Source organism: Rhinoraja longicauda, chromosome 22, assembly GCF_053455715.1.
Source record: "Rhinoraja longicauda isolate Sanriku21f chromosome 22, sRhiLon1.1, whole genome shotgun sequence".
Classification (NCBI taxonomy): Eukaryota; Metazoa; Chordata; class Chondrichthyes; order Rajiformes; family Arhynchobatidae; genus Rhinoraja; species Rhinoraja longicauda.
In genome coordinates this window covers 4947284-4974279 of record NC_135974.1, presented here as the reverse complement: position 1 = coordinate 4974279, position 26996 = coordinate 4947284, and the positions used below count along the sequence as shown (strand labels likewise).

Genomic DNA, 26996 nt, shown 5'->3' with positions numbered 1-26996 from the left:
TTGAAAAGTTAGTGTACATTCTGAATTGAGCCAACTTGATAAGGAAAACAGACTTCATAGGTCCAAAAATGGCAGTTTTAAGTGCTGTTTTTTAATGTTTAGTGTGGTAAACATAGTGTGTTAATGTGCGGGGATCGCTGGGCGGCGCGGACTTGGTGGGCCGAAAAGGCCTGTTTCCGCGCTGTATATATATGATATATGATATGATATGAAATATAAAGATTCTGGCTGGGATGGTTCTTGTCCATGAAATATCTGTAAATTTAAACAAGTAGTTACTGATTTTGTACAGTGTGCATAACCCATTGTGCCAAATTAAACCCCTGCCTTTTACAAATCTTTAACAATGCTTACTTATATACTGAAAATAGACACAAAAAGCTAGAGTAACTCAGCGGGACAGGCAGCATCTCTGGAGAGAAGGAATGGGTAACGTTTTGGGTCGAGACCCGATCCTTAACCAGTCTGAAGAAGGGTCTCGACCCGAAGCATCACCCATTCCTTCTCTCCAGAGATGCTGCCTGTCCCGCTGAGTTACTACAGCTTTTTGTGTCTATCTTCGGTTTAAACCAGCATCTACAGTTCCTTCCTACACATTACTTACATAAATACAGTTTTGTTTGTATTTTTACATGCTAATTTATGCAAGATTATTTGCTATTTTGAGATTTTGTAATAATGTTTTTCCCCCTTAAAATACTCGAAGAACACTTTCAGTTGATTGTTCAGATTTTAATATAGTTAGTTTAATTTGTTCCAGGGCTAGATAATAAAGTCCTTGCTTTAAAATAATATAGGTCCACCACCGATTTTTTTCCCCTTTAATCCAGACAAAATTACAAGAGCGCACTTGAAATCCCCCTGGAAGTCCCCTCCCCCCCCCCCCCCCCCCGAAAATGTAGTGCCTAGACCGGGTGAGGCGGCCGATCTCGACGTTATGGAGACTTGCACGCCGATTGGCGGGTCAAATATGCCTCCCGCGCGCGGCCTGAGTTCTGGCACCACGGCCTGGCCAGAGCCGGCAGAGCCGACTTTTGCGGTTGATCGGCAGGTTGAATTTGTTTCTTGTGGCCGAGATTCTGGAATTCTGGCACGGCCAGAGCCTGCAGATCTGTTCTCATAGCCGACTCTGCGGGCCGTTATCTCGGCTCCTTGGCTGCCGAGGCAGACTGTTCCAGCCATTACCTTTGGACTTCTCTCGGAAGCCTATGTTGGTCCAGCAAAACGGATAATCCAGAAAGGCTTTGGAACCGTCGGTGGTGGATCTGTGTACGAAGAATAGAAGAAGTTTCTTAGTTATCCCCGTAACTGGTCTGTGTAAGAAAATAACTACAGATGCTGGTACAAATCGAAGGTATTCACAAAATGCTGGAGTAACTCAGCAGGTCAGGCAGCATCTCAGGAGAGAAGGAATGGGTGACGTTTCGGGTCGAGACCCTTCTTCAGACTGATGTCAGGGGGGCGGGACAAAGGAAGCCTTCCTTTGTCCCGCCCCCCTGACATCAGTCTGAAGAAGGGTCTCGACCCGAAACGTCACCCATTCCTTCTCTCCTGAGATGCTGCCTGACCCGCTGAGTTACCCGTAACTGGTCTGGTATTTCAGATTTGATTATGAGTCCATGTATCTATTTGTTATCGGAAACAAAAGTAGGGAAAGTAACTATATATACCTTCAAAAATGTTTTTGTTATTTGGTCAATGAAGAAACATAGTTGGATAGACTGATAGATAAAGGTAGTTATTATACTGTTATTTGATCCATTAAAGGTTTTTTTTCTTTTGCAGTGTAGAGGAGATGTGATGAATTGTGTACAATATAGCAAGTGTAATTTTCTTTCCTCTTTAGTTTATTTATCCATTATTTTGCAAACTCAACACACAATGTCATTGTGCCATACTTTGAAGAACGTATCAGCACCTTTTGGTATGCTGTGCTGTACAGAAATTCATTAAAATGAATCCTTTAAAAAATTTCCGATTTCCCATCGGTTACCTCCAACCTACACACGAGACAATTTACAACAAGCAGTCAACCTGCCAACCTGCATGTCTTTGGAGGTGGGAGGCAACAGGAGCACAATGGGGAAACTTGCACAGCCATAGCAAAATGCAGCGCCGGAGACTCAGGTTCGATCCTGACTACGGGTGCTGCACTGTAAGGAGTTTGTACGTTCTCCCCGTGACCTGCGTGGGTTTTCTCCGAGATCTTCGGTTTCCTCCCACACTCCAAAGAAGTACAGGTATGTAGGTTAATTGGCTGGGTAAATGTAAAAAAAAAAATAAATAAAATAAAAAAATTGTCCCTAGTGGGTTAATGTACGGGGATCACTGGGCGGCACGGACTTGGAGGGCCGAAAAGGCCTGTTTCCGGCTGTATATATATGATATGATATGATATGATATTAAGAACATGCAAATTATACACAAACAGCACCCAAGGTCAGGATTAAAGGTGGATTACTGGCGCTATGAGGCATCAGCTGCACCACCATGCCAAACAGGTTTATAGACAGTATATAGATACAGGATTCAAAATATTCTTTGTGACCAACAGACATTGTCACTGCTGCAGTGTGAGTTGAATTTGTTCATAAATGGCATTTTGAGGATTGGTTAATTGGACTGGAAACATAAAATCTAACCTGTTAGCACTCGCTATCCGTCCTTGTATCAATAGTGAGAGCAGCAATAATCAAGTGCTTTAAAAAAGGATATGGCAATATTGTTGAGTACATCAACATTTCAGGTTGAAGGGAAAATTACACATTCTCTAAATTGTTTTAAAGATTTATATTGATCAGATATGGAGGTGTGACATTGACAAAAATGACTAACTGCTGCTTCTGTACCTTATGTTCTTATGTTCCTAGTTCTTTGAACCAATTTTGACAGACTCCCAGTCTCCCAAATATTTGTATTTTTGAGGTTCTCTAAGAGTGTGGCAATATTAGCCCGTTCACGTCCATTGAATTGGGCAGATTTTGAGGCACGCTTCCGTCATCGTTCTTAAGAAACACACATGGCAGCCAAAGAGTACAGAGGCAGATGTCTGAAAGCAGGGAACGTGTCTCTGTTTTTGTGCTTGTCTAAATAAATAATAACATTTGTGAAATTTTGGATATTCCAATTATTGTAGAAACAATTGAATTTTTACAATAGGATGAGCTTGATACTAATCCATTTAACGTTCTGTACCTGCATTATTGTGTCGCATGCAGAAAGAATAGGAATAGGATATTCAGCAACCAGTTTTACTCTCAAATGAGAGCAATCTGTTCTTCACTGCAGCAACAGCTGACTAGATCCACAGCATACTATACGTTTTTGTGCCACCACCTGCAGTGAGATACAAAGATTATATTGGACGAGGCTGGGGAGACACCTCCCAGAGCTGTTTTCTTGTTTGTTACAGTTTATGTTTGAGCTTGGCAGAAAAGGCAATATTTACAATTTCAAATTCAAATTTGAAACAGTTGATGGTGTTGAGGTGAGATCATAAATTATATTTATTGGTTCTTTTTGTTGCTTGTTTAGGGGTGAGACTTCCTGACTTTTATCATAGTCATCTTCCACACAACTGGCCTTTTACTTTCCATTTTTCTTTATTTTGTGTATTCTTTGGAAGGCACTTATTCTTATCCATTTGCTCGAACCATTTTATATGTTAATTTGTACTTGGTTAATTAGATCCACAATGCTAGTTTGACAGATTTTCTCACATAACCTCTTGTCATTCCCAGTGATCCCCCTGGGCTTCAAGCTTCAATTGCTATGCTTCCTTTTGTGTTATGTATTGAAGTCCAGGCATGACACTGGTAACAAAATATAATAATGGACTCTAAAATCTTACCAAGTGGCTAAGTGGAACAATTCACAGACTTTCAGATTCCTTAAAGGATATTTGTTGAGTTATTTCAACTTTAAGTTGAAGTTGAACTTCTAAGGCAACTCTGGTATTTTCTGATGAAAATTGGTATATTTAATAAATTCAGTTTGGTGGAGGGAACCAAAAATCTGAAAATTCTCAGCTGACTAGGAATCATCTGCTGAAGATGCAGTTGATCTTTCAGTTGACGACTTTTCATAAAAAATGGGAAGAGTTAAATGAAACAGGATTTTAGTTGGAGAAGGGAGTAGGGAAAGATGCCATGCTGCACCATCAGAGAGTCAACTGACAACCAGAAAAGAGTGAACTTCGCAAGCAGTGATGCTAGTTAAAAGATAAGGAGGGAGAGGGGTGGTGTTTGCAGGGTAATGTCTGGAGATATCCAAAATGGAAATTACAAATGTACCTTGAAATACCAGGGAAGAGAGAGGAGAAAAAACTATGGAAATTTGAGATACAAGGCAGCATTAGCTGACTATTTGAAAACATTGAATTCAACAGCGAGTTCTGAACGCTGCAATGTACCCAGTCAGAAGATTAGTTCTGTTCCTCGAGTTGACATTATGCTTCATTAAAGTACTGTAGGAGTCTAAATAAAGAGGCCAGGTGTAGAATGGAGAATTAGAATGACAAGCAATGGGAAGTTCAGATTTACTCTTGCAGATTAAATGGAAGGGTTCTGCTAAGCGTATGCCATTGGGGGAACATGGACCATTGTGATTTGCTGTTGAAGACCACTGGAGCAAGTGTGTCTTCAATGAAATTAGGTATGTGCAGTTTTGTACAAAGACGTACAGGTATGTAGGTTAATTGGCTGGGTAAATGTAAAAATTGTCCCTAGTGGGTGTAGGATAGTGTTAATGTATGGGGATCACTGGGCGGCGCGGACTTGGAGGGCCGAAAAGGCCTGTTTCCGGCTGTATATATATGATATGATGATATGATGATAAATGAAACTTTCTTCATAACTTAGTCATACATTTTATGAACATTATTTTTTTATTCAATACCAAGAGAATTGGGATGTGTAAAGAAAAAGCAAAATAGAAAAAACAAAACAAAACAATTTTTTCTTTGTGTTGTTAAAAGTATTTCTGTTCAATAACCTTTCTATAAATACCAGAATATACTCATGATAGGCCTGACATTGTACATGTAGTCCAAGAAATACAGACTGTTGGAAATAATAGTTGTTTTTCACACATGAATGTAGCACAACTTGTATACGTATTTGGCATGCATACTTTTTTTTGCTGAAAAGTTGCATTACGCGCCACATGAATTTTGATGTAAAATTCTGAATTTTGGACATCAAAATTATGAATTTGTAAAATCAAACGTTGGGAGGTCTTGACCAGTGATTCAACTAGGTAAAGCACTGCCTGTAATGGTTTCTTATTGGTTGCAGTGTTGGTGAAACTAACCCTCCCTGTACATTGCCATCCATCTTATTTTTAGTAATTCCAAGGCCATGTGTTGTAAGATTGTAATCAGCTCTGCATATTTAAAGGAAATTGATAAATGACGGCTTCCGCTGCTGCCTACTTGGAAATCTGAGAGAGAAAAGAGTCAAGTGTTTAATGAATGTGCAATAAATAATTATTCAATAAGTTATCATTTACATTTGGTAACCAGTGCAACCTTAGAGATGCAAAGTCCAGTGATTCGGTACTGAAGCATTCGTGGTTAAGGTAGTGCAGGGTAGTTTCACAACCTGACGGCTGATGGGAAGAAGCTATTCTTGAACCTGGTCCTCAGGCTCCTGTACCACCTTTCTGATGGTAGTGGATGAAAGCATGACCAAGGTGGTGTGGGTATTTGATATATGCTGCCTTCTTGAGGCAGTGCTTCCTGTATATAACTTTGATGCTGGGGAGGTGGACTCGGCAATGTCCACCACTTTCTGCATCCTCCTTCGTTCTTGGGTGTTCAAGTCATTTAATCAGGCCATGATGGAGTCAGTATGCTCTTCACCATACACCTGTAGAAGTTCAATGCAAGTATTCAACGGCATACCAAAACTCCTCAAACTTGTGAGGAAGTAGAGGTTTTTAGAGCTTGCTTTGTGATTGTATCAATGTGTTAGGCTGAAGACAGGTTATCAGAGATGTGCTCGCCCAAGAAGCTGTTGATCCTCTTCATTGACATCCCGCAATAACGACAGGTTCTTGGACCCTTGGTTTTTCCTTCCTGAAGTCAACAATCAGCTGCTTGGTTTTGCTCATGCTGACAGCAAGATTGTTGTTCTGGCACCACTAAACAAGATTATTGATCTTTCTCCTTCATTCTTAACTAATCATTACCCATTATTCGTCTAACAACAGCGATTTAATGATAACTTTTGAGCTGTGTCTGGCTATACAGTCGTAGGTACAGAGGTAGTAGAGTGGCAGACTGACAATGCACCACTGAGATGCCCCTGCGCTGATGGTCAATGAGGAAGTTGTTGCCAATTTGTACTGATTGAAGTCTGCCGATGGGGAAGTCAGTGGTACAGTTGCACATGGACGAGCAGCGATCCAGTTCCTTGAGTTTGACCATAAGTTTAGATGGGATGCTGGTGTTGCTTCAACTTGGAGAGAAAAGTAAATTCAGAGAAGGAAGTGTTCATCTGTTAATGATACAGTCAAAAATGAGTAGTATCTTGCATGCCTTATTGCAATGTTATAGTGACATTTTAAATGTAATAACTTTCCAATTGTTCATTTAATCATAACAAATGATTACACTTCTGAAAATGGTGTTGCTGCTTAGGTTGTGCCAACAAATGTAAAGGTTCTCTTTAATCATATTGGATGGTAAAATGTTAGGGAGTTTTATTCTCCCCATGTGGGTAGTCAGTGTACATTTTAAATATCTTGTGTTGCCAAGTCATACTGCTTGGAGAGACAGGGGAGTGGCCAAATTGAATGATTTATTTGAAAAGCATTTACATCTCGCCCTGTTGGACAATCCAATTTTTCTTACTGTGACTCAAGAAATTTGGTGAGATTATAATATTCTGATTGTGGTATGGTCATTAAGATTGCCAGGTCTGTGTTATTCTATAAAGTGAACTCACATGGGAATGAGTAAGATGCATATGAAAAACTAGGTGCGCGCATGAGAAAACCATAAATATGTATTTACAGGGAAATGAATTAAGGTGAAATAGGATGGGTGTTGGATAAAATAATCTGGTTATATGCCATAAAAATCTATATTCATAGCTCTCATTATAGGGACATTTTCCAGTTGTAAATGAAAATTTCCTAAAGATCTAGTATTTTTTGTCATCTGTCTTGTATCCATAATAAAAAAAACCTGAGGAACCAGGTGTAGCTCTCAAATCCACATTGTTTTTTGCTGTGATTGGTATAATTGTGATGTGGCTGAACAAAAAGGTTAATCTTTCTTTGGGAAGTTCTGAGGGCACAAGATCACCCATATATTATTTTGTTATCTTTCTCAAACCTAGTGCTTTTATATTGTTATTACTCTATTATTGTCATTGATTGGTTGGGATACATGCCATGGATTTTCTCTGTAGGCCACTGTGCCAGTGTAGCCCTTGCCTCCGTTGACACTATTAAAACTTGCATCTGACCATTGTTTAGCCAGATTTTACTTAATAACATTCCCATGAGGTGCTTTGGCACATTTTACTTTATGAGAGTTATCATTGCTGGCATTGTAGATTTAATTGGGAATTCTTTTATTCTAATATATTTTGTATTTATTCAAAATATGAATGCATATATTGTTAACCAAGCACTAAGATTGCAATGCAAGGCTGACAAAAACATTTACACAAAACACATCCATACCACTCATAGTCCCACTCTGTTTTAATCGCAGCATTTAGGTTGGGCTCAATGATTGATAAACTCGGGTCACTCCTTTTGTTGATTTACATTTCACGGCGGCTTTAGTTTGGCACAATTTTTCATCACATTTCTCTGATATTAGCGGCCAACTCTGCAATTCAGCATTGAAGCAATAAATCCATATAAGTCAATCCATTCTCAATTCATTAGCAATGTCATCAACTAACAGGGTAGCAAATGTGGCAGCAAAGTCACATTGAGCTTGTAAATTAATCGTGGGCATTGAAAATCTTCGTTCTGATTGATAGGAACTGTAGGGAAATATAGAACGTTGCAGATTCAATTCACAAGTTTATTCTCAAATACACCAGGGTGCAATAAAATTCTCTGTTCAGATGAAGAGTACAGTAAAACAGTATACACGTGATCATGATCAATATGACAATACATACAATAAATAGTGAGTGCAAAACAGAAAAAATAGTGCAATATGAAGTTGTGCAAAAAATTTGCCGAATCTATGATAGATGTCCATGCCATGCTTTATAATATTTACGATATACATACTCATTTTTGTTTTATTCTATTTGTGCTAAAATCATTTATGTAAGAATGGTATCAACAGAAATAACTTGTACGTCATTCATCAGGAATTTTCAGACTCCTGAAATATCCCACTGATTCCCTAAGTTTCAAAACTTATGGTTTTATTTTTTACCATTCTCAGAGCACCAGAGAATTCCTGCATTACCCAAAAATGATAATGAGAGGGATGTGGAGAATTATAGTGCACTTTTGTGGTGAACCATGTTTTAGCTTGAATTTCAGAACATTATCGCAGTGACTTATTGAAATGTGACCATTATTCCTTTTACCGCTTCACCTTTTACACATAACTCAATCATATATGTTTTATCTTGCAGCTTTCTAGATAGGATTGACATAGTCAGACAAAGCGACTATATACCTCCAGACCAGGTAAGAACTGTTTTATTGAATTTTTGAGATGTCTTCATTAAAGTGCAATATTTCAGGATGATAGGCAAAGTAGCTAAACTTTGAACTAAGTTCTGTACTTTTTAAATATTTTTCATTCTCCTGTTTCCATTTTTGTTGTGATAAAAATATGTTTGACCTAGATCAGTTCAGCTTTTAAACTAATCAATTAAATTATGCTAAAATACAGCAAAGATTTTGGCCATAGAATTGTAAAAGACTTGCAAGCATACTAGTCCATAAGTTGCCCTTATACTTGTGTTTTGTTTGTATTTCCTCATGCCAGTATCCTTAGTCCAACCGTCCTTGATGTTAAACCTCACAATGCACAAAATTTCAAATCTTGTTGTTTGCCATCAGAATAAGCGGTTCAGATTTGATGGTCTAAAAGCTGGGAACCAGTTCCTAGACTGAAACCGAAGTGCTAGAGAAATGCAGCAGGTCTGATAGCAATTGTGGAAAGAGAAACAGAGTTAACGTTTTCAGGTCAAAGAACCCTTATTAAAATTCTTAGTTATCTGACCTCTGGAATCTCAATTGAAATAGCATTAATATAAAAATTACCATGGTTATTTTGCTGACCCTTCAGACCTTTGTCTGAGCTTAGTGATTCAAAATTTACAATAAAAAGAGTAATACAAAATTTACTTGGATCAATGTGCACTGCAACAAAATCCCCATTCCAATATGTACTGCACTTCTAGGTTTCATTGCCATAAACTTGATTTCAATATTCCTAATTCTGAATCCCAAGAAACCAGTAGTTAAGTGCTACATTGTTATCCAGACTTCCATTCAGATTTTTCTTTTATCCATGAGGAGGATAGGTGAAATGAGCACGGCCATTTTGAATTTGAGTCCAAATAGTCAGTAGCCACTTTATTATATTCACATGGGTTCATAAATTAATTAGTCTCGTTTATAGGTTATATCATACTGGTTTAGTGAAAGCTTTTCTTAGAGCATTGAATCTCAACATCTGGTGTATTAATCACCTAAACATTTACTTGCATTGTATAGCGTTACGCAGTGCTGTCAGGTGCCTACTGTGATTTAAAAAAATATAAATCCAAATCTAAGAGTCTGAGATCAAATTCCAAATCTATGGTCGTGATGCACACGATCCACTAAACCGCAGTTTTTTAATATTTGAAGTTCAAGTTGTCATTTGGTAAAGAGGATAACGTTGAACCTATAGATCTGGTAATGATACACTTCAGTCTAAATTGAATTAATGCAGAGCTCCTTGGTGCAATTGTCATTCTTTATCACTTATTTTAATACTTAATGCCATAGAGGATAGCAGAACAGGGGCCAAAACTCCTTCAAGTTTACACTTAACATGAACTATTTAACGTAAGTGTACTTTCCTTGCTGTGCCCCATACATTTATTGTCCTTATCATCCAGCTATCTAATTCAATTTCAAACTCTGCTTCAACGATATCTTGCAGCAGGAAATTAGAGTCATCAAAATCTGACATCTGTGTAAGAAAATATTATTTCAATCTCTTTGGAATAAATTTATTTTGCCTTGATCAGCAAAGATGATTTTATTTACCATGCCTCTTTTTCTTCCTATGCCCTGCATCTTATTCTCCATCAAATGCTCATTGATCCTTTTGACTCTCATCTACTTTAAGATGTAATTTACAGTCAATTAACCTACCTGCATGTTTGGGATGTGAATGGAGAACACACGACACAGTAGCAGGGAGAATGTGCATACTGCTTAGTCAGCATCTGAGGTCAGATTGAACTCAGCCCTGAAGCTTTGAGGGAGACTACTAACTGCTGTGCCACCTTTCCCAAGTCTTTGATTATGTTAAAGATAGGTGCAAAAAGCTGGAGTAACTCAGCGGATCAGGCAGCATCTCTGGAGAAAAGGAATAGGTGACATTTCGGATCGTGACCCTTCTTCAGACTGAGAGTCAGGGGAAAGAGAAACGAGAGATGGAGACGGTGATGTCGAGAATGAATGAAAGATATTAAAAAAGTAATGATGATCAAGAAAGCTTGGAGCCCACATTGGTCCATTGTTGGCTGTGGGCTTGGTTGGCTGTGGGCTTGGCTGTGGGACAAGTTATACAGATAGTGAAACTCAGCAAGACAACAGTGAAACTAGTACGACTAGGGTGGGGGAGTGATGGAAAGAGAGGGGCTGCAAGAATTACTTGAAGGTAGAGAAATCAATATTCATACCACAGGATTGTAAGCTGCCGAAGCGAAATATGAGGTGCTGTTCCTCCAATTTGCATTTGGCCCCACTCTAACAATGGAGGAGGCCCAGGACAGAAAGGTCAATATGGGAAGGGGAGTTAAAGTGTTTGGTAACGGGGAGATCACGTCGGCCAAGGCGGACTGAGCGAAACGATCGCCCAGTCTATGCTTGGATTTTAAAAAAAAATTCCTGCATATTTGCTTTTAGTTTGTTGTTTTTAAATCTTTTATTTTCATTTTGTAAAATTCCTCGTTAATAAGAAAATTTGATTGTAGGAGCGGTTTAAAAGAAACAGGCTTTGGGAAGTGTGTGCTATCAGTAGCCAATCTAGGTAGTGCATGTAACAGGTCATCCGAATGGGTCGTTCAGAGGCCTGGTTGCCACTTAAAACACAACAAGCTTTGCCATGAAAGCAGCTCTAGCATTGGCATGGCCTGTTGAGCCTGAAAGGTGTAGGAAGGAACTGCAGATGCTGGTTTAAACCAAAGATAGACAATGCTGGATACAAATGCTGGAGTAACTCAGTGCGACAGGCAGCATCTGTGGAGAGAAGAAATGGGTGACGTTTCGGGTCGAGATCCTTCTGTCAAGAACCATCATCTCTCCGGAGATGCTGCCTGTCCCGCTGAGTTACTCCAGCATTTTGTGGTTATCTTCGAGCCTGAACAGTGGTTGTGTTTAGGGTAGTTTAGGGTAATCAACCTCTGTGAATGGTGGAGTTTTGGATATTTTTTGGGACATCTTGTTCAGGGTGAAATACAGGCTAAGTTTGTAAACGATGTATAGCCAAAAAGACCTAACTAGATTTAGAAAGTGTGGAGATGCTGTACACATTTGCATAATAAATCATTTAAAACAATAAGAAATGTTGATTGAAAATAGGACCCACAAGTTGAAGCTGTCAAAATAATGCTTGGTATGAGCGAGTCTTGCAAATCATATGTTGGGATCAATAACAAGGTCAGTATTGAGATGAAGTAGTCTGTTAATCTTGAATCATGAATGCATCTGCAGCCATGTACATTTCTGATCATCACAATGAAGTAAGGACACTAAGTTACAAAAAGATATTAAATGCATTACAATATTTGAGAGCATTAAGGGTTTTGGATAATGATTATTAGATATGTGTTCCTACTAGAAACGTTTATTAACTGTATTTTGCTGTTTTAGAACAAAATAATGTGAGGCCATGACTTGGTATTTTACCGTATCCTGAATAGTAGAATCATTTGTTGCCCCCATAGTAGTAGAATCAGAAAGTAGCTTCTGCTTGAAATTCAGGACTAATCTACTAAAATTGATTTTTAAGTGAATAATAACTTGGTTGATAAGGTTCCCTAAGGGAGTGGATGGAAGCAGGTAGTATTGATTGATTGTGAAATATTTGGGATATGTTCTGCACCAGGTGCTAATGTTTTCCACCATTTGTTCCATACCTTTTCTGAGTCTGTGGTTGAATTTCTAGAGATCACTTGCTAAAATTAGGCAGAATTATTATTGATCTGTTACTAGAATGGTCACTTGGTCATGTTCATTTGGTAATCTGAGAGATTATTGTTATCAACTGTAAACTACCTCTTGCAAAATCAATAAGATTACCTTATCTTAAGGTATCTGTCAACATGAACCAAATGCATAACACAGTCATAGCAGCTAAAATTAATCAAATGGGAAAATTTCCATTCGAAAAGAAGATCTATTTTAAAAAACACCCAGAGGTTTATTTACTTCAATATCTAATTTGTTGTTTATGCCTCTCTCTTGTCTCATTCTCTTATTAATACCCTAGTTATCTCTTAGCTTATTGCTCTGCCCCATGCCTACCTTGCATATTAAATCTCTATCACAAAGATTAACCCAATTGTATTTGGCTGTGTTCCAACCTCAAAGATGGCTGTTAAACTACTGATGAATTGCTTATGCACATTATTTTGCATTACTTTACAATCAAAACTCAATATTTTGAGTATTATTCACAATTCCATTGTATACATCCATAAAGATTTAATGTTTCTTGATAGTAGTGGATAGTTTTTCTCATGTGGGCATATTTTTCCTTTTGAAGGACCTTCTTCGATGCAGAGTTTTGACATCGGGAATTTTTGAAACCAGGTTTCAAGTTGAAAAAGTAAACTTTCAGTGAGTATGCCCTGGCCAGTGGTTTACACTGCATGAATTAGTGTCTTGATGGCATTCTAACATTTGTATTGACATGTAAGTTTGTGCATGTGGTGTGTGGCCACTGTAGTCTGTGTGTATGACTGCTCTTTTCCCATTATGTGAGGGATATAAATGACAAAGGAAGATAGTTACACCGCCTCTTATACATCCCCCATCATTTTGACTGCGGCTAACCAACCATGAACAAGTCATCTCTTAGCAGGGGGAAATAAATACAATGTAAATATTTCAGTGATGATAACTTAATTACTTTTCAGAGACAATAATTAAATTTATTCGATTAAAATCGACAATTCTAGGTTACTGTTAAATTCACTTTTCATCTGTACTTTCCCAATTAAAGGTGAGCTTTATTGGTTACCACCAACTTTGTGTATTGTGATTATTGCAAGTGCAGATATAACTTTCTTTATTAGCAAGGAAAACTTGGCACTTGTGAATCCCCATTCAATAACTATTCATTGGAAGCTTTCAATTGCCTCTTCCTGATCAGTAGTGCAACTCCTCCACTTCTTTTGCCTCCTTATAGATTACGTATGAAATATTGAAACCCCAGAATATTGAACTTGCAGTCATGGCCCTCCCGTAACCATGTTTCCACAAAAGCCACCGCATCATAGTCCCAAGGCTCTAAGTTAATCTGCTTGTCCACGATACTCCTTGTATTGAAATAAACACGCTTCAGCCCATTGGCATTACCATATTATTTCACCACTCCCTACCTGTCCTTCCTTTGAGACTTACTGGTCCTGACCACTACAGATACGCCGTAGAAAGCATTTTATCACAGCATGTTTTTGGGGACAGTTCCATCCAAGACTGCAAGAAATTGCAGAGAATTGTGGACGCTGCCCAGACCATCATACAAACCAACCTCTCTTCCATTGATTCTATTTATACTTTACGCTGCCTCGACAAGGCCACCAGCATAATCAAGGACAAGTCGCACCGCAGCCAATCCCTCTTCCCTCTCCCATTATGCAAGGCGAATAGAAGTGTAAAAACGTACACCTCCAGATTCAGGACAGTTTATTCCCAGCTGTTATCAGGCAACTGAATCATCCTACCATAAAACTTGAGACTAGTCCTGAGCTGCTAACTATCTCATTGGAGACCCTTGGTCTATATTTTATTGAATTTTACTGGACTTTATCTTGCTCTAAACGTTATTCCCTTTATCATGTATCTGTACACTGTGGATGGCTCAATTGTAATCATGTATTGTCTTTTCGCTGACTGGTTAGCACGCAACAAAAGCTTTTCACTGTACCTCGGTGCATGTGACAATAAACTAAACTACCGTAATTTTTATTTTCAACTTTGGTCATACTTTCTGAATGTGAATAGTCTACAATTTGTGGAAGTTGCTTTTTAATTGTACTTTATCTTGTCTGTTGATCATAGAATTTGTTCAAACATTTTCTTTTGGCAGCATGTTTGACGTTGGAGGACAACGTGATGAGCGCAGGAAATGGATTCAGTGCTTCAACGGTAAGATTTGAAGCGAATATGCCTTGATAAAGATGTATTACACTTGTATGAAGATTGTTTGACCAAATATATCCATTCACTTGGTAACAGGAAGGCAGACAGCAATTCAAGGAGAAAGAATGACTAACTCATTTAACATTGCAATTTCCAAGTCTGCTAGCCAAGTTGTATAGGTTTAACTAGATGTCAGTTAAGGGCCTGTCTCACTTAGGCGATTTTAAGGCGGCTGCCGGCGATTAGGCTGTCGCCGACAGTTCGCCGAGGTGTTGCGGGCATGATCGTGAGGAGTCTTCAAAGAATCATAGTGGATCTCAGCGGGTCGCTGAGAAATCATATAGTATGAAATTTCTCGGCGACAGCTGGCCATCGCACTGGACCAACTAAATGATGCACTGGGGAAAATCCGGTTTATCTTGTTCACTTCAATAGTTTCTTACATCCTGGAATCAAATTGATGGAGCTTAAAGAAGCATAGCAGTTATAGTTGTCGAAAAGCAATGAGGTAACAAGCAATATAACATAGCTGATGTCTGCAGCACAGTGTTCCTTGCAATTTCACTCGGCTGCATTTATTTAGGAGATGGCATTGTAAATGTTAAAAGGTGAGGGGCTCCCATCTGCGGTGCTTACCATCCAGTATTCATAACTACAGAACGATAAATGCCATTTTTTACTGATAATTTTAGCTAGTTTACACTATTGATTCAACAGGCATTAATGCTAATTTCATTTATCCTATCATTGATACATTTATATTTGGCTAAAATACATTGCTATCATTCTTGGTTTTGCTTGTTGGACAAAGTATTCGGACTAAAGAAATTACCTGTACAGGTAAAAAGAATAATTTGCAACCATATAACCTCTTCATCCAATATAAATATATATAATTTCAAATAATTTTTATAGCACATACAGTAATAATAGTTCTTGCCATTTAGAGAGCAGCTTTGGTTCAATACTTCTCTCTAAACTTGGTCTTCTGATCTTTTCCAAGTTTATCTGTCCTTCACTATATAAAACCTTGGGCTTCCTTTCTATTTTCTCCCTTGTTCCATGCTTGACTCTGCATTTTCATACCTTATTAGGCTGCATTATCCTGCTGTCTGTATGTTGCAGAATTCCACCTCACTTCAATATTTATACCACTGATATGTAGGCTGTTCCACTTATCACTGATCGTGCCACGTAGCCTGCAATATTGCTATAGTTACCAAGACACTTTGACCTGTGCATGTGCTTTTAAACAGTGAAATATTTTTGTTTGATACCATCTTGTGTTAATTAGCCGATATTGTAATCCAATAATTTTCTTTTTTTTCACTAATTTCAATTCATTTGGTCTGATCCATTATTTGCTGTTATGCTTTCAGATGTCACTGCTATCATATTTGTGGTGGCTAGCAGTAGCTACAACATGGTTATAAGAGAGGACAATCAGACCAATCGCCTCCAAGAAGCTCTCAATCTGTTCAAAAGCATCTGGAACAATAGGTAAATTTGGTACACCTTTGATGTTTATATTTACATTGAGACATGGGAACAAGACGTATCCATTTCATTGAAATTATTGTTGATTCCTTAATTTCATTTTACCAGCTTTGTCCTTTATTCTTAACTTTAATATATTTTTTAAAAATTGCTTTTCTAATTGATGCAACAGCCATTCTTCATAGCAGGTAAAGAATTCAAGCATTTTACTGCCCTTGGTGTTTAAATTAAAGAGTTTAAATTTAACTCTGAGCTGGTTGGAAAAGATGCAGAGAAGATTTACGAGGATGTTGCCTGGACTCGAGGGTCGGTAACTTTCGCATTGAATTGAAAGTTACCTCTTAAATTGAAACTGTTCAGAATGCTGGTCACGATTTTGTTGAAAGACCCCATTTATTGTGTCGGTTGAAGTGTCAGAAGAGAGTTGTGATTCAGAGATCCACAATTTATAATATGAATCTTCTGGTTGTCTTCATAACTTGTTGCTGTCCCTTGTTTAATCTTCAGGAGGCCAGTTAGTATGGAAGCCTTACCTTGCTACTGCATAAAATGCCAACTAAAAGTCCAAGCTCAAATGACAGTTTTGCTTGCATTACAAAGGAAGGTGGTTGTAATGGCAGGTGTTTCAGTGCTATTTTTTTGTATGTGATGTGTGAGCTTCCCTTGTCTGGGTTTAGTTTAAATTTAGGATCTCTTGACAAAGTTGCCTTCTTCTAGAGCTGCCTTCTATTTGATTGCACGAGGGAGGTGAGGCTGCACTTGGAGTGTGATGTTCAGTTTTGGTCACCCTGCTGCAGGAAAGCTGCCATTGTGCTGGAAAGGGTGCGGAGAAGATGTACAGGAATGTTCCAGGACTTTATTCCATGGAGCGCTTGAGGCTGAGGGGTGATCTTATAGAGATGTATACAATCAAAAGGGGAATAAATGGTGGTGAATGCACAATCTCCCCCCCCCCCAAGACTAGAGGGCATAGGTTAAAGGTGAGAGAGAAAAGATTTAATAGGATCTCGAAGGACAACTTTTCATTCAGAGGGTGATGCGCATATGCAGAGAGGAAGTATGAGGCAGGTACATTTAAAAGACATTTGAACAGGTACATGGACAGGTAAGGTTTTGAGGGATTTGAACCAAACACGGACAAATTAGACTAACTTAGGTGTGGCATCTTATGTGGCCCGGCCGAGTTCAGCCTGTCTCTGTGCTGTATGACTCTATGATTGTAACTAATGCCATTGACAAAAGTCAAGGATTGCACAGCTCTGAAATGGGCCCTTCAGCTGCCAGTTCCATGCTGATTGTTTTCCCCGTCTACTCTGGAACCCTATTCTTATTTAAGTATCCATTTAAATGCCTTGTAAACAAAGTGATTGTATCTGATTCTAGCACCTCTTCTGGCAGTGCATTCCAGATATCAAACACTCATTGTTTAAAAATAAACTTAAACCCTCAAAGCCCCTTACATTAAGCCTATGCCCTCTTGTTTCTGGTACCCACCAGAGAGAAAAAGATTTTGTCTGCCTATCCTATCTGTACCTTGCATAATCTATTATACTTTGATCAGGAAAGTTATAACATAACATCCCAACTCTTATATTTTATATCCCAAATCTGTGGAGATTTTAGTACTAGAAACTAAGCATGTGACAGATTAATCAAAATAGAAATAGCATTGATAACAATTGCCAATCCCAATTGCTATTAGAATTTTCAAGCAGAGAACACCTTCACGATACACAAGGAATGAAACAACAGTTTAAAACAAAATTACAATACATAGTAGTAAAAACAAAGCAGTTATGAACAAAGTGAAGTTGCATAGAACCAAATTCTCTATCAGCCAAAATCAGGATGCTATGGGAAATTGAAGGTTGATTTTTATGCAACAGGGTCATTGGATGCTTTTTTCTTTAAATTAGGTGGCTGCGGACCATTTCTGTAATTCTCTTCCTCAATAAGCAGGACTTGCTGGCAGAGAAAGTGCTAGCAGGGAAATCTAAAATAGAGGACTACTTCCCCGAGTTTGCTCGCTACACTACACCAGATGACGGTAAGCACTTTATTTTAAAAGCTGGAAGTATTCCTCCTCATTCAGAAGATCCATGCATATGTGTGATTTTCCATACAAAAAATAATTATTTTCAGCATCACTGCACCCTCTGACATTCCCACAAAAATAACCTTCTGTAGGCAATCTCTTGGTTGCTTACCTCTTTTAATTAACGATTGATGCAATGAGCATATGGGGAGAACAACAGGATGACGATTAAATATTTTTCTTTCTCCGAAGAAACAATTGAGACCTTTGACTCTTTATTGTTTTTAAAGTGGAGTGTGGTGAGAGAGACTCGCCAATCCACTTTAAATAATAGCTGTCTGTTTAAATCAAGAAAAAAAGAGAACATTTGAAACAATTAAAATGTCTTCATCCCTCTCTTACTTTTGCTCTAAAAGTGCTACTTTAAATTATTTAAGTACATAAACTTAAAAATATTTTGATAGACTCCACTTTCAACAAAATACTCCTGATTTAATTTTACTCTTTCGTAGCATCCAATATCTACAACTTTTTTCCCCCAATTGAATGGAATTGTGGCATTTAGGAGACTCTTGGAGAGGCATATGGAGGGATAGGGGTTATGTGCAGGTAGATAAGAGATGGTCTCAACATCATGTTCGGCATTGACATTGTAGAAAGAAGGGCTTGTTCTTGTACTGTACTATTCTGTATTCTATAGAATGTCATGCATAACATTCAGGAATGCTATTTTGAGGTGGGTTTGGGATTTTTGATTACCCTTATTAAAATGGTCAAAGGGCAAGGATTACCTATATTTAAAATAATTTTAAAGATTCATCTGTAGTGGAGATATCACCTGATACTTTGGTCATAAATCGCGAATTCCTAACCAGCATTAGATGACTTGTTTCTAAGATTGTGATTACTTCTCGTGTGTATTTTCTCCAGCACAAGCATCACTGATGCTTATTACTTGGAATTGCACGATTTCTTAGCAGTAGCAGTTTGAAATAAGCTTTCTGAACGTAAACATTTTAAGTATTTTTGCAGTGCATTTACAACTCTGATTAACATATCGGGATTAAGTTTGATATAGAATTAATATTGAATCTACTGTATGTTTCCTACTCAAGGAAATGCAAACAGGAGAGGTTTATAACTTATGCGTTAATGCAAAATGATCTAATTTCTTGTTGCATGTTCAATTGCGTTTTATGCAATCCCCTATTCTTGGTAAATAAGCTGAATGTAAATGAACAGAGTGAATTGACCCAGTGACCAGTTCTAAATATGTGGCTCCATAAAATACCTGAGCCAAGAATATTTATTTGTAGTGATTTATGTACATCCTTCATTTTGTGTGTGTATTCTTTGCATCTCCACAAATAATTTATTCTACAAAAGTGTAAAAGAACATTCTCCAGACATTGTGAATGGGAAAAATCATTTAAATAATTTGTTATGAACCTAAATATTTCACTTTTATCTCGGTGCTATTCAGTTTCACAGACCAAGCTAGGCTGAAAGTCGCCCCTCAGCCCCATTTAGAAATTATTGCCCAGTTTTAAATCTGGAAAATTAGTTAGGGTTGAGAAATATTAATATTTTAAATAACACAAACCTTGGTATAATCCCCACATCTCCAATTAAGTACAGCAAATTGTCTCAGGGAGCAGACTGGCCATTTAAATATGAAACTGGGATCATTGTTTTCAACTTGAATCGTAGGAATTCACAGGCCTTGATACCTATCAGCCCAAGAAAAGAGAGGATGACCATTTTTCCAGCATGATTGAGGGCCAGGCAAGAATGCTTCCACTCTTGCTACTCTTCCCCACCCCCTTCCACCTTCCTTAGATTGATTTTCTCATAAAGAACGGGCAATATCTCACTTTATGGCTTCTTACTTGCAGCTGGAGCTTAATTAGATGCTGTCAAAATTGGATTTTCAGCATTAAAAAACCTGAGTATCCATTAAATCCAGACTTAAATGGACCTTTATCCCTGTCCTATCAATATCTGAGCCCATGTACCTGACTTTAAAAAATACTTTAAATAGCAAAGCTTGCTGCAATTTGAAACAGAGGTTGAGTTGTTTGGAGAAATTGAATTTCTCAGTGGTGCAAGCTTAGACGGCATTAATAATACCAGTGAAGTTAACACTGGAGTGTTACAAAAATAGAAGATATATACAGACAACATTTTAAAATAGATGCTGTAACTTAATCTTCAAACATCCCTTGCAAAATCAGTGCATGCTCTTGAAAAACAATGTCAAAGTCGGCCAAACATTACCAATTTCTGTTTTTTGAGTTATAACATTACTTTTAAAATGTGGAGGTTACAGCTCAGATCTAAACAGTACAGAATAACAGGCATGAGAGTGGATTACTTTTCTTCCCTTAAAAGCTGCTGAAAACAGTTACCGGGCTTGTATGCTTATGTAAGTTGCTGTAGTGCATCTATAATCCAGCTAGCATTGGCACACACCTTTATACCTTTATGCTCACTCATTGTTATTGCCTTCCTGCAACAGCCTCGCCAGAACCTGATGAAGACCCAAGAGTCACAAGGGCCAAGTACTTCATAAGAGATGAGTTCCTGGTAAATAAGCACATTACTCTATCTTTACAGTTTCGGACATACATTGCAATTTGTCATTTTTCAGATTATAATCAAATTTAAAATCTGTCCACGTGTTCTTTGTTTCAATCTCTGTTGCCCTGTTCAATCCCATAACTATCCCCCCAAACTTCTGTACCTCGGATACTGAGTCGCAGAAGCTTGTATCACAGAAGGTGGTCATTTGGTCCATCAAGTTTGTGCCTGCTCTCTGCAAGTACTTATTTCAAGTAATTATCCAATTTCCTACCATCTACTCTTCATAACCTTAGTCCATTGCACAAACCTGTCTCGGCTCTACTCTCAGGAATTACCTTCCTCAACATTTCTTCCTCCTTTTCAAAAATGCACTTTTAATTGTTAAGTTCTTTGTCACTGCAACAAATCACTATAACCTGTTTACCTTTGCATCTAATATATTTTAAACCCTCTGTAATTTTCTACTTCAAAGTGGTTGATAAATATATTTTTTCATAGATTGTGATCACTATCGGTGCCAGATATAAATGGCAATATAAAGACTGTTGAACAGGCAGTGAGCACCAACTTCACTGCACTTTTCATTGTCAATTTTCCTAAACATTTATTAACAAAATAATTAATAAACATGGGGTTATTTAGGGCAGCAGCTTTTGAACTTTGAGTTGAGCCTTCTGGATACCAATTAAATGACAACACCAGCTGCCAGCATTATCATTCCAGAAAAAGCAGTAAACAGAAGCAAAGAATAGACCCCCAAAAAATTCAGTTTTACTGACCAGGTGGAACTCAGTAAATCTTCACGTTCCACTGGGGGAATATGGTTTTAAGGAAGCTGTGGAGTTGTACTAGAGCACTTCATCATTTATAAGAAGTTGTAATGCAATCGACTAATTATCTACAACATGACCACCTTTACAAATAACTGTACTAGAGGAGTGGTATTTGTAGCAACCCTTTTTGCAGAGTGAGTCTGACGTAAAATAACGTTGTAACTTAAACTGTCGTACTGATAAATAACTTATTGTTTGCTTCACAGAGAATCAGCACAGCAAGCGGTGATGGAAGGCATTACTGCTACCCTCACTTCACATGCGCAGTGGATACTGAGAATATCCGCAGGGTGTTTAATGACTGTCGGGACATTATTCAACGTATGCACCTTCGTCAGTATGAATTATTGTGATGGGAAGCACTTATCTCTGTGTCTTGGACTCTTTATTTCTCATTTGACTTGCCCACACAGGGTGGAAGAGAACTGGTGCAGTCTCTCTTCGAATGCACCCATCCACTTTTCTCCCTGCTGGACAACAGCAGCACTTTTTGCTTGCCTCTGTCCTCTGGACAGTGTGAGGTGGCATCACCCAAATGGCCATTTCTGTGTGGGTTTCCTTACTACTTTAATGAAACCCCAAACAAAACGCCCTAAACAAGGAGTACTTGAAGGATTTTAAAACAGCAACAAAAATCTACACACAAATTGGGAAACGCCTTTTCCAAGGTAATCAGCGCTGTTGTGGGCTCACATAAAGGCATAATATTGAACATGTATCCATTCACAGCAACAGGAAACGTGAAGGTACCGAGTCCACGCTGAAGACTAGATCTACTGTGATGTTATCCAGGCCTGACAAGGTGTGGAACGGAGATGTTGAATCCCTGCAGATCTGAACAGTGCAAAAAAATATCTGCTTTAAAAACCCCACTACGTTTTAGATGGGAATTTTTAAGAAAAAATCTTTGGCAGTCCTTGGATCTAGATTGTGATGAACTGCTTTTGGGCTGTGATTGTAGAAAGAATTAACCACACACACACTTTTAGTTCTCCACAGGTGAACCTTTCAGCTTTATTCATTATCTTTCACCCAATAATTTCCTGTTCCTTCTCCTGCCAAACCCAGATCCCTTTCACACTACTTCCTTGTTCCTCCACTTGTTTATTTCACTGCTGGATTATTATTCTTGTACAGACTGTAAAATGTATTATTTTGTACAACTTTATTGAAAATAACTTGTAGAAGATCTTTGTGCCTTGATTATGGCTGTACCTGTAAAATGAGCTAAGATGTAAGTATGTTTGATTGCGCTGTACAGCTTTGTCAGCCCTATCTGCAGCATTAGCTCAAGGTAGGGAATTTATCTGTAGTTTAGTTTTTTTTCTGGTTTATAAAGAAGGAAAAATGCTGTTTAGTATATATATAAAAAAAAGTACAAAATTGTGCAAATTAACCACTTCAGAAGAGTGAGGTCTTTAACAAGTGACCAGACATCGCAGCATCATTTGCTTTTTTTTACTTTTAGCTTTAACTCATTTCAGTCTATCCAAATGCAAACATGGCTTGTTTCTACATAAACCAAATTTTGCTACAAATTATAAATGCTAGTCTTTGGTCATTCATAGTCCTTTAAAGAAAATAGAGAAAAAAAATTAAACATGTAGGCATTGTGTGAACGTGGTGAACATCAGATCTGGCTCCTCTGGTCCAACCAACAGCCACCTGTACTATGCTGGTATAGATAATACAAAGCAAGGTGTAATCCCTTGTATTTGGCCTCAGAATTCCAGTTGCAAATGACATTTTTATTTCTCTTTTAATAAAGAGATACTTAGAAAATTTTGTTTATATATTAACTATACAGTAGCATCAAGTGAAGATGTGTGGATTCTTTTCTTAAACTTGAATAATTTATGCAAATTATATGCTCAGAACAAGTTGTGGTACAGTACAAAAAAAGCAAAAATCACTGTAGCAATAAGAAAGCATGTAATTTTAGTAACTACTACACTGCTTTATATTTTATACCTAGGTATTTTGTCTCTGTGAGTATGTTACTTTTTCATGTTGAAGATTACCTGTACAATTTGTACAAAGTCTAAATTACAGTTGTAATAACAGATCTAGTACAGTGTTAGCCTATATTACTCACCACCCCCTCCCGGCCTGTCTTCTTTCTTCTCTATCCCATATCCCTTTTTATTTCAACATACCATTAGTATTGCACAGACCTAAATAGAACCTTTCATAAAAAGTACTGTTGTGATTCTGGTAAAGGTATCTCTGATCAAAGCATATGAAGTAAAGGGGGTACCACTGAAAAAGAGTGTAGATGATCTAACGTTTGGGTAAACTTCGTAGATAACTTCGTAGATGCAGAGGTTTCAAATTTGCAACCTTTTCCGCAACCAATGTGTTGTCTTTGGTTCAGAATCAAATCATGACCTTCAGATACCTCAAAGTGTTCTTTGATCAGTAAAGTATATTTGAAATGTTGTCACTGTTATATAAAAACAAATCTACGTCCCACAAACAGCCATTTGTGGTGACCAGGTAATCTGGGTATTTTATCACCATGTTCTTGAGTGATGCATATCGCCAAGAGACCAGATAAAGATCTCCTGCTCTATTTTACTTCTGACGAAAAATTATCAACCTCAATTGTTAACTTTGCTTCCATTTCCACAGGTGCTGCCTGGCTTGCTGATTATTCCCAGCATTTGCAGCTGCTGTTTTAATTTACTATTTCCATCATCGACAGTTTATCTTCAGGATCTTAGAAAGATTAGTGTGACGCATGGTGAAATATCAGTCCCTAATAAGTTTTACAGGACTGAGCAGAAAGGATGAATATCCTGTGGCGAAACTGGATAATTGCACTGTTACTTTAAAGTGTAGAAACAATTGTCATGGTTTACTTGTGGATTATTACGGAGTAACACGGCTCTGTAGAGCAACTGTGCCTCAGCTTCCAAGATACTGTTCAATCCTGATTTTCTATGCTGTCTCCGTGGAGTTTGCAAGTGTGCCCTGTGACTATATGGATATCCTTCCGAGTCTGGTTTCCTTCCACGCCACAAAAATGTGAAGATCGCTGGGTTAATATGCCACTGTAAATGACTTTGATGTGTAGGTGGGCGGTAGAATAGAGGAAAGTTGATAGGAATGTAGGGAGAATAAAATTGGATGTGAATGGGTGCTTGATGTTTGGCATAAACCTGGTGGGCCAAAGGGCCTGTTTCCATGCTGTATGACTATGACTAATGATTAATCAGCATGTGTATTCTCTATGGAAGATATACAAGGTTCAGCCTAAGTGAATTACAGTTTGTCAAAGAGTTGGGTATACTGTCTGGAAAAGCAGTAGATTTATCATATGGGATTAAACCATAAATCTAGGTTAACCTCCTCTGATAGACATGCCACTGATTCAGATAAGATGATGAGAGAAAATAGATTTCCCAACTTCTGAGTGTGAATGGTGATATAGGTATGGAAGAGGTTCTGTTTCAATTATCTATCCTGCACTCTACCTACATTTGGGGAAAAACAATTAAACTCTTAAGGATTTATTCTGTACATTCATTATTCATTCCCATTATTTTCCTGCACGAGCAGTACTTGATATGATGTAATCCTAGCGGAATTACATTTAATATTCTCTAACAAGATTCACACATATTTGCCTGATATTTGTCAGCGTCCATTGAATTGTAACCATGCTTACCTCATCTCATTCGCAAGTAGAAGAGGCTACAAGTGGAAAGAAGAAAATTAACGGATTTTAGAATCATAACTTGGTATGGGGAATTTGGCTGATGAGTCTCCGCCAGATCTGAGTAGGGTATATCCCTCTGAAATGCTGGTCCAATTTAATTGAGCTTCCTCCACGCCTAGAGGCGGTAAACTCCTTAAAACTGGAATGGAGTAGATCCTGGTATCGTTTGTGTGACTTACCATTCCAGTATATTTCTCAACATAGCTAAAATATGGCCTCAGGAAGAAGCCAATTTAGAATTGGAATTCACTTGTACAAAATATTGGGTAAAAAGGGTGGGCGGAAATTAAAATAATCACCATCACCAGAGGCAAAGTATTAAGCATCTAATGAGATGAATGACTGGCAAATTTCCTGGACCTGACTACCTGCATCTTGGAGTCTTGAAATAAGTGGCTGCACAGATGGTGTCTGCATTAGTCATGATTTCCAATCCTTTCTGAATTCTAGGATAGTCCCAACAAGTTGGTAAACTGGAAATGTCACCTTTCTGTGCAAAAAAGAGATCCAGAAAGCAGGGAATTATAGGTCAGTTAGCCAAATATCTATGATTGCGAAAATTGGGAAATCATAATAGTGAACATGTTATTATAGCGAGCCTATCTACAAAATTATTACCTTTGAGTATGTAATATACAGACTGTATATAAACAGTATGTATCTGAATTTCCAAAATACATTTGTACAGTACCAAGTAAAATATAAAGAGTATTGGCGTGCGGTAATAAAATCAAATGAATGCTAGATTAGCTAACTATCAGAATAAATGGGGGGGTTTTCAGATTAGCAACTGCGATAAACAGGGTGCCTCAAACATTTACAAACTACATTAATGACCTAGACCAAATGCAGCCAAGCTTCCTGACGACAGAGATGACTATGAGGTGCTCACAGTCTACAAAAGTTGCCACAAATTTGGCAGAGGGCATCTAGCAAATGGAAATTTGAGGGTATCCACTTTGGTAAAGAGAATAGTCATAAGATCGTAAGTGATGGGAGCAGAATTAGGCCATTCAGCCCATCAAGTGTACTCTGCCATTCAATCATGGCTGATCTATCTCTCCCTCCTAACCCCATTCTCCTGCCTTCTCCCCATAACTGACACCTGAACTAATCAAGAATCTTATCTATCTGCCTTAAATATATCTACTGACTTTGCCTCCACAGCCTTCTGTGGCATAGAATTCCACAGATTCACCACCAATAGTAAACCAAAGTAGTTGAACGGAGCATGCAGCACCTGCAACAAATCTTATTGTTCTGCAGGATTTGTATGTGTCATACATGAAACACAGATGGCAGGCAAGTACAGTATAATTTGGATAATCTGACATCTGATTGTTTGCAAATCCCGATGGTTGTGCATAAAGCTCACGTTAGACCAGTGTGAGCCAAGGTTCCAGACTGAAATGTGTTTCCTTTATGGGGTTCATGTGGTTTACTGGGAAATTAATAATGCTGCAGTGCAACACATAATAAAAGTGTATTGGTATAAATAGGGGTAATATCAAGTAATTTAAAAAAAAATGGATTTCCACAACTCAAATTCACGAGAACAGTGGACAGCTGGAATTTTACTGTAATTGGCAGGATATTGATGAAAATGGAAAAATCTGCAGATGCTGGAAATCTTTTTTTTAATGTTGGTAATACTCAGCAGACCAGGTAACATCTATGGGAAGAAATTCAGCCTGATCTGTTGAGTATTTCTAGCATTTTCTGTTTTAATTAAAATGTTGACTTTCATTGA

General features: G+C 38.0%; 1 protein-coding gene across 2 annotated transcripts in view; it reads left to right on the top strand.

The window, feature by feature from the left end:
• The window catches only part of gnas (GNAS complex locus), a 246870-nt gene extending 221689 nt beyond the window's left edge, over positions 1-25181 (top strand). Inside the window, exons 6-12 of one of the 2 annotated variants that reach the window (XM_078418648.1) lie at positions 8616-8670; positions 12977-13050; positions 14525-14583; positions 15957-16077; positions 17991-18121; positions 20628-20695; positions 21732-25181. In XM_078418648.1, the coding sequence (XP_078274774.1) occupies positions 8616-8670; positions 12977-13050; positions 14525-14583; positions 15957-16077; positions 17991-18121; positions 20628-20695; positions 21732-21878 (655 nt within the window). In that variant the 3' untranslated portion in view covers positions 21879-25181. The remainder of the gene's footprint in view (positions 1-8615; positions 8671-12976; positions 13051-14524; positions 14584-15956; positions 16078-17990; positions 18122-20627; positions 20696-21731) is intronic. The other variant, XM_078418649.1, reaches the window with a different exon arrangement.
• The last annotated feature ends 1815 nt before the right edge of the window (positions 25182-26996 follow it).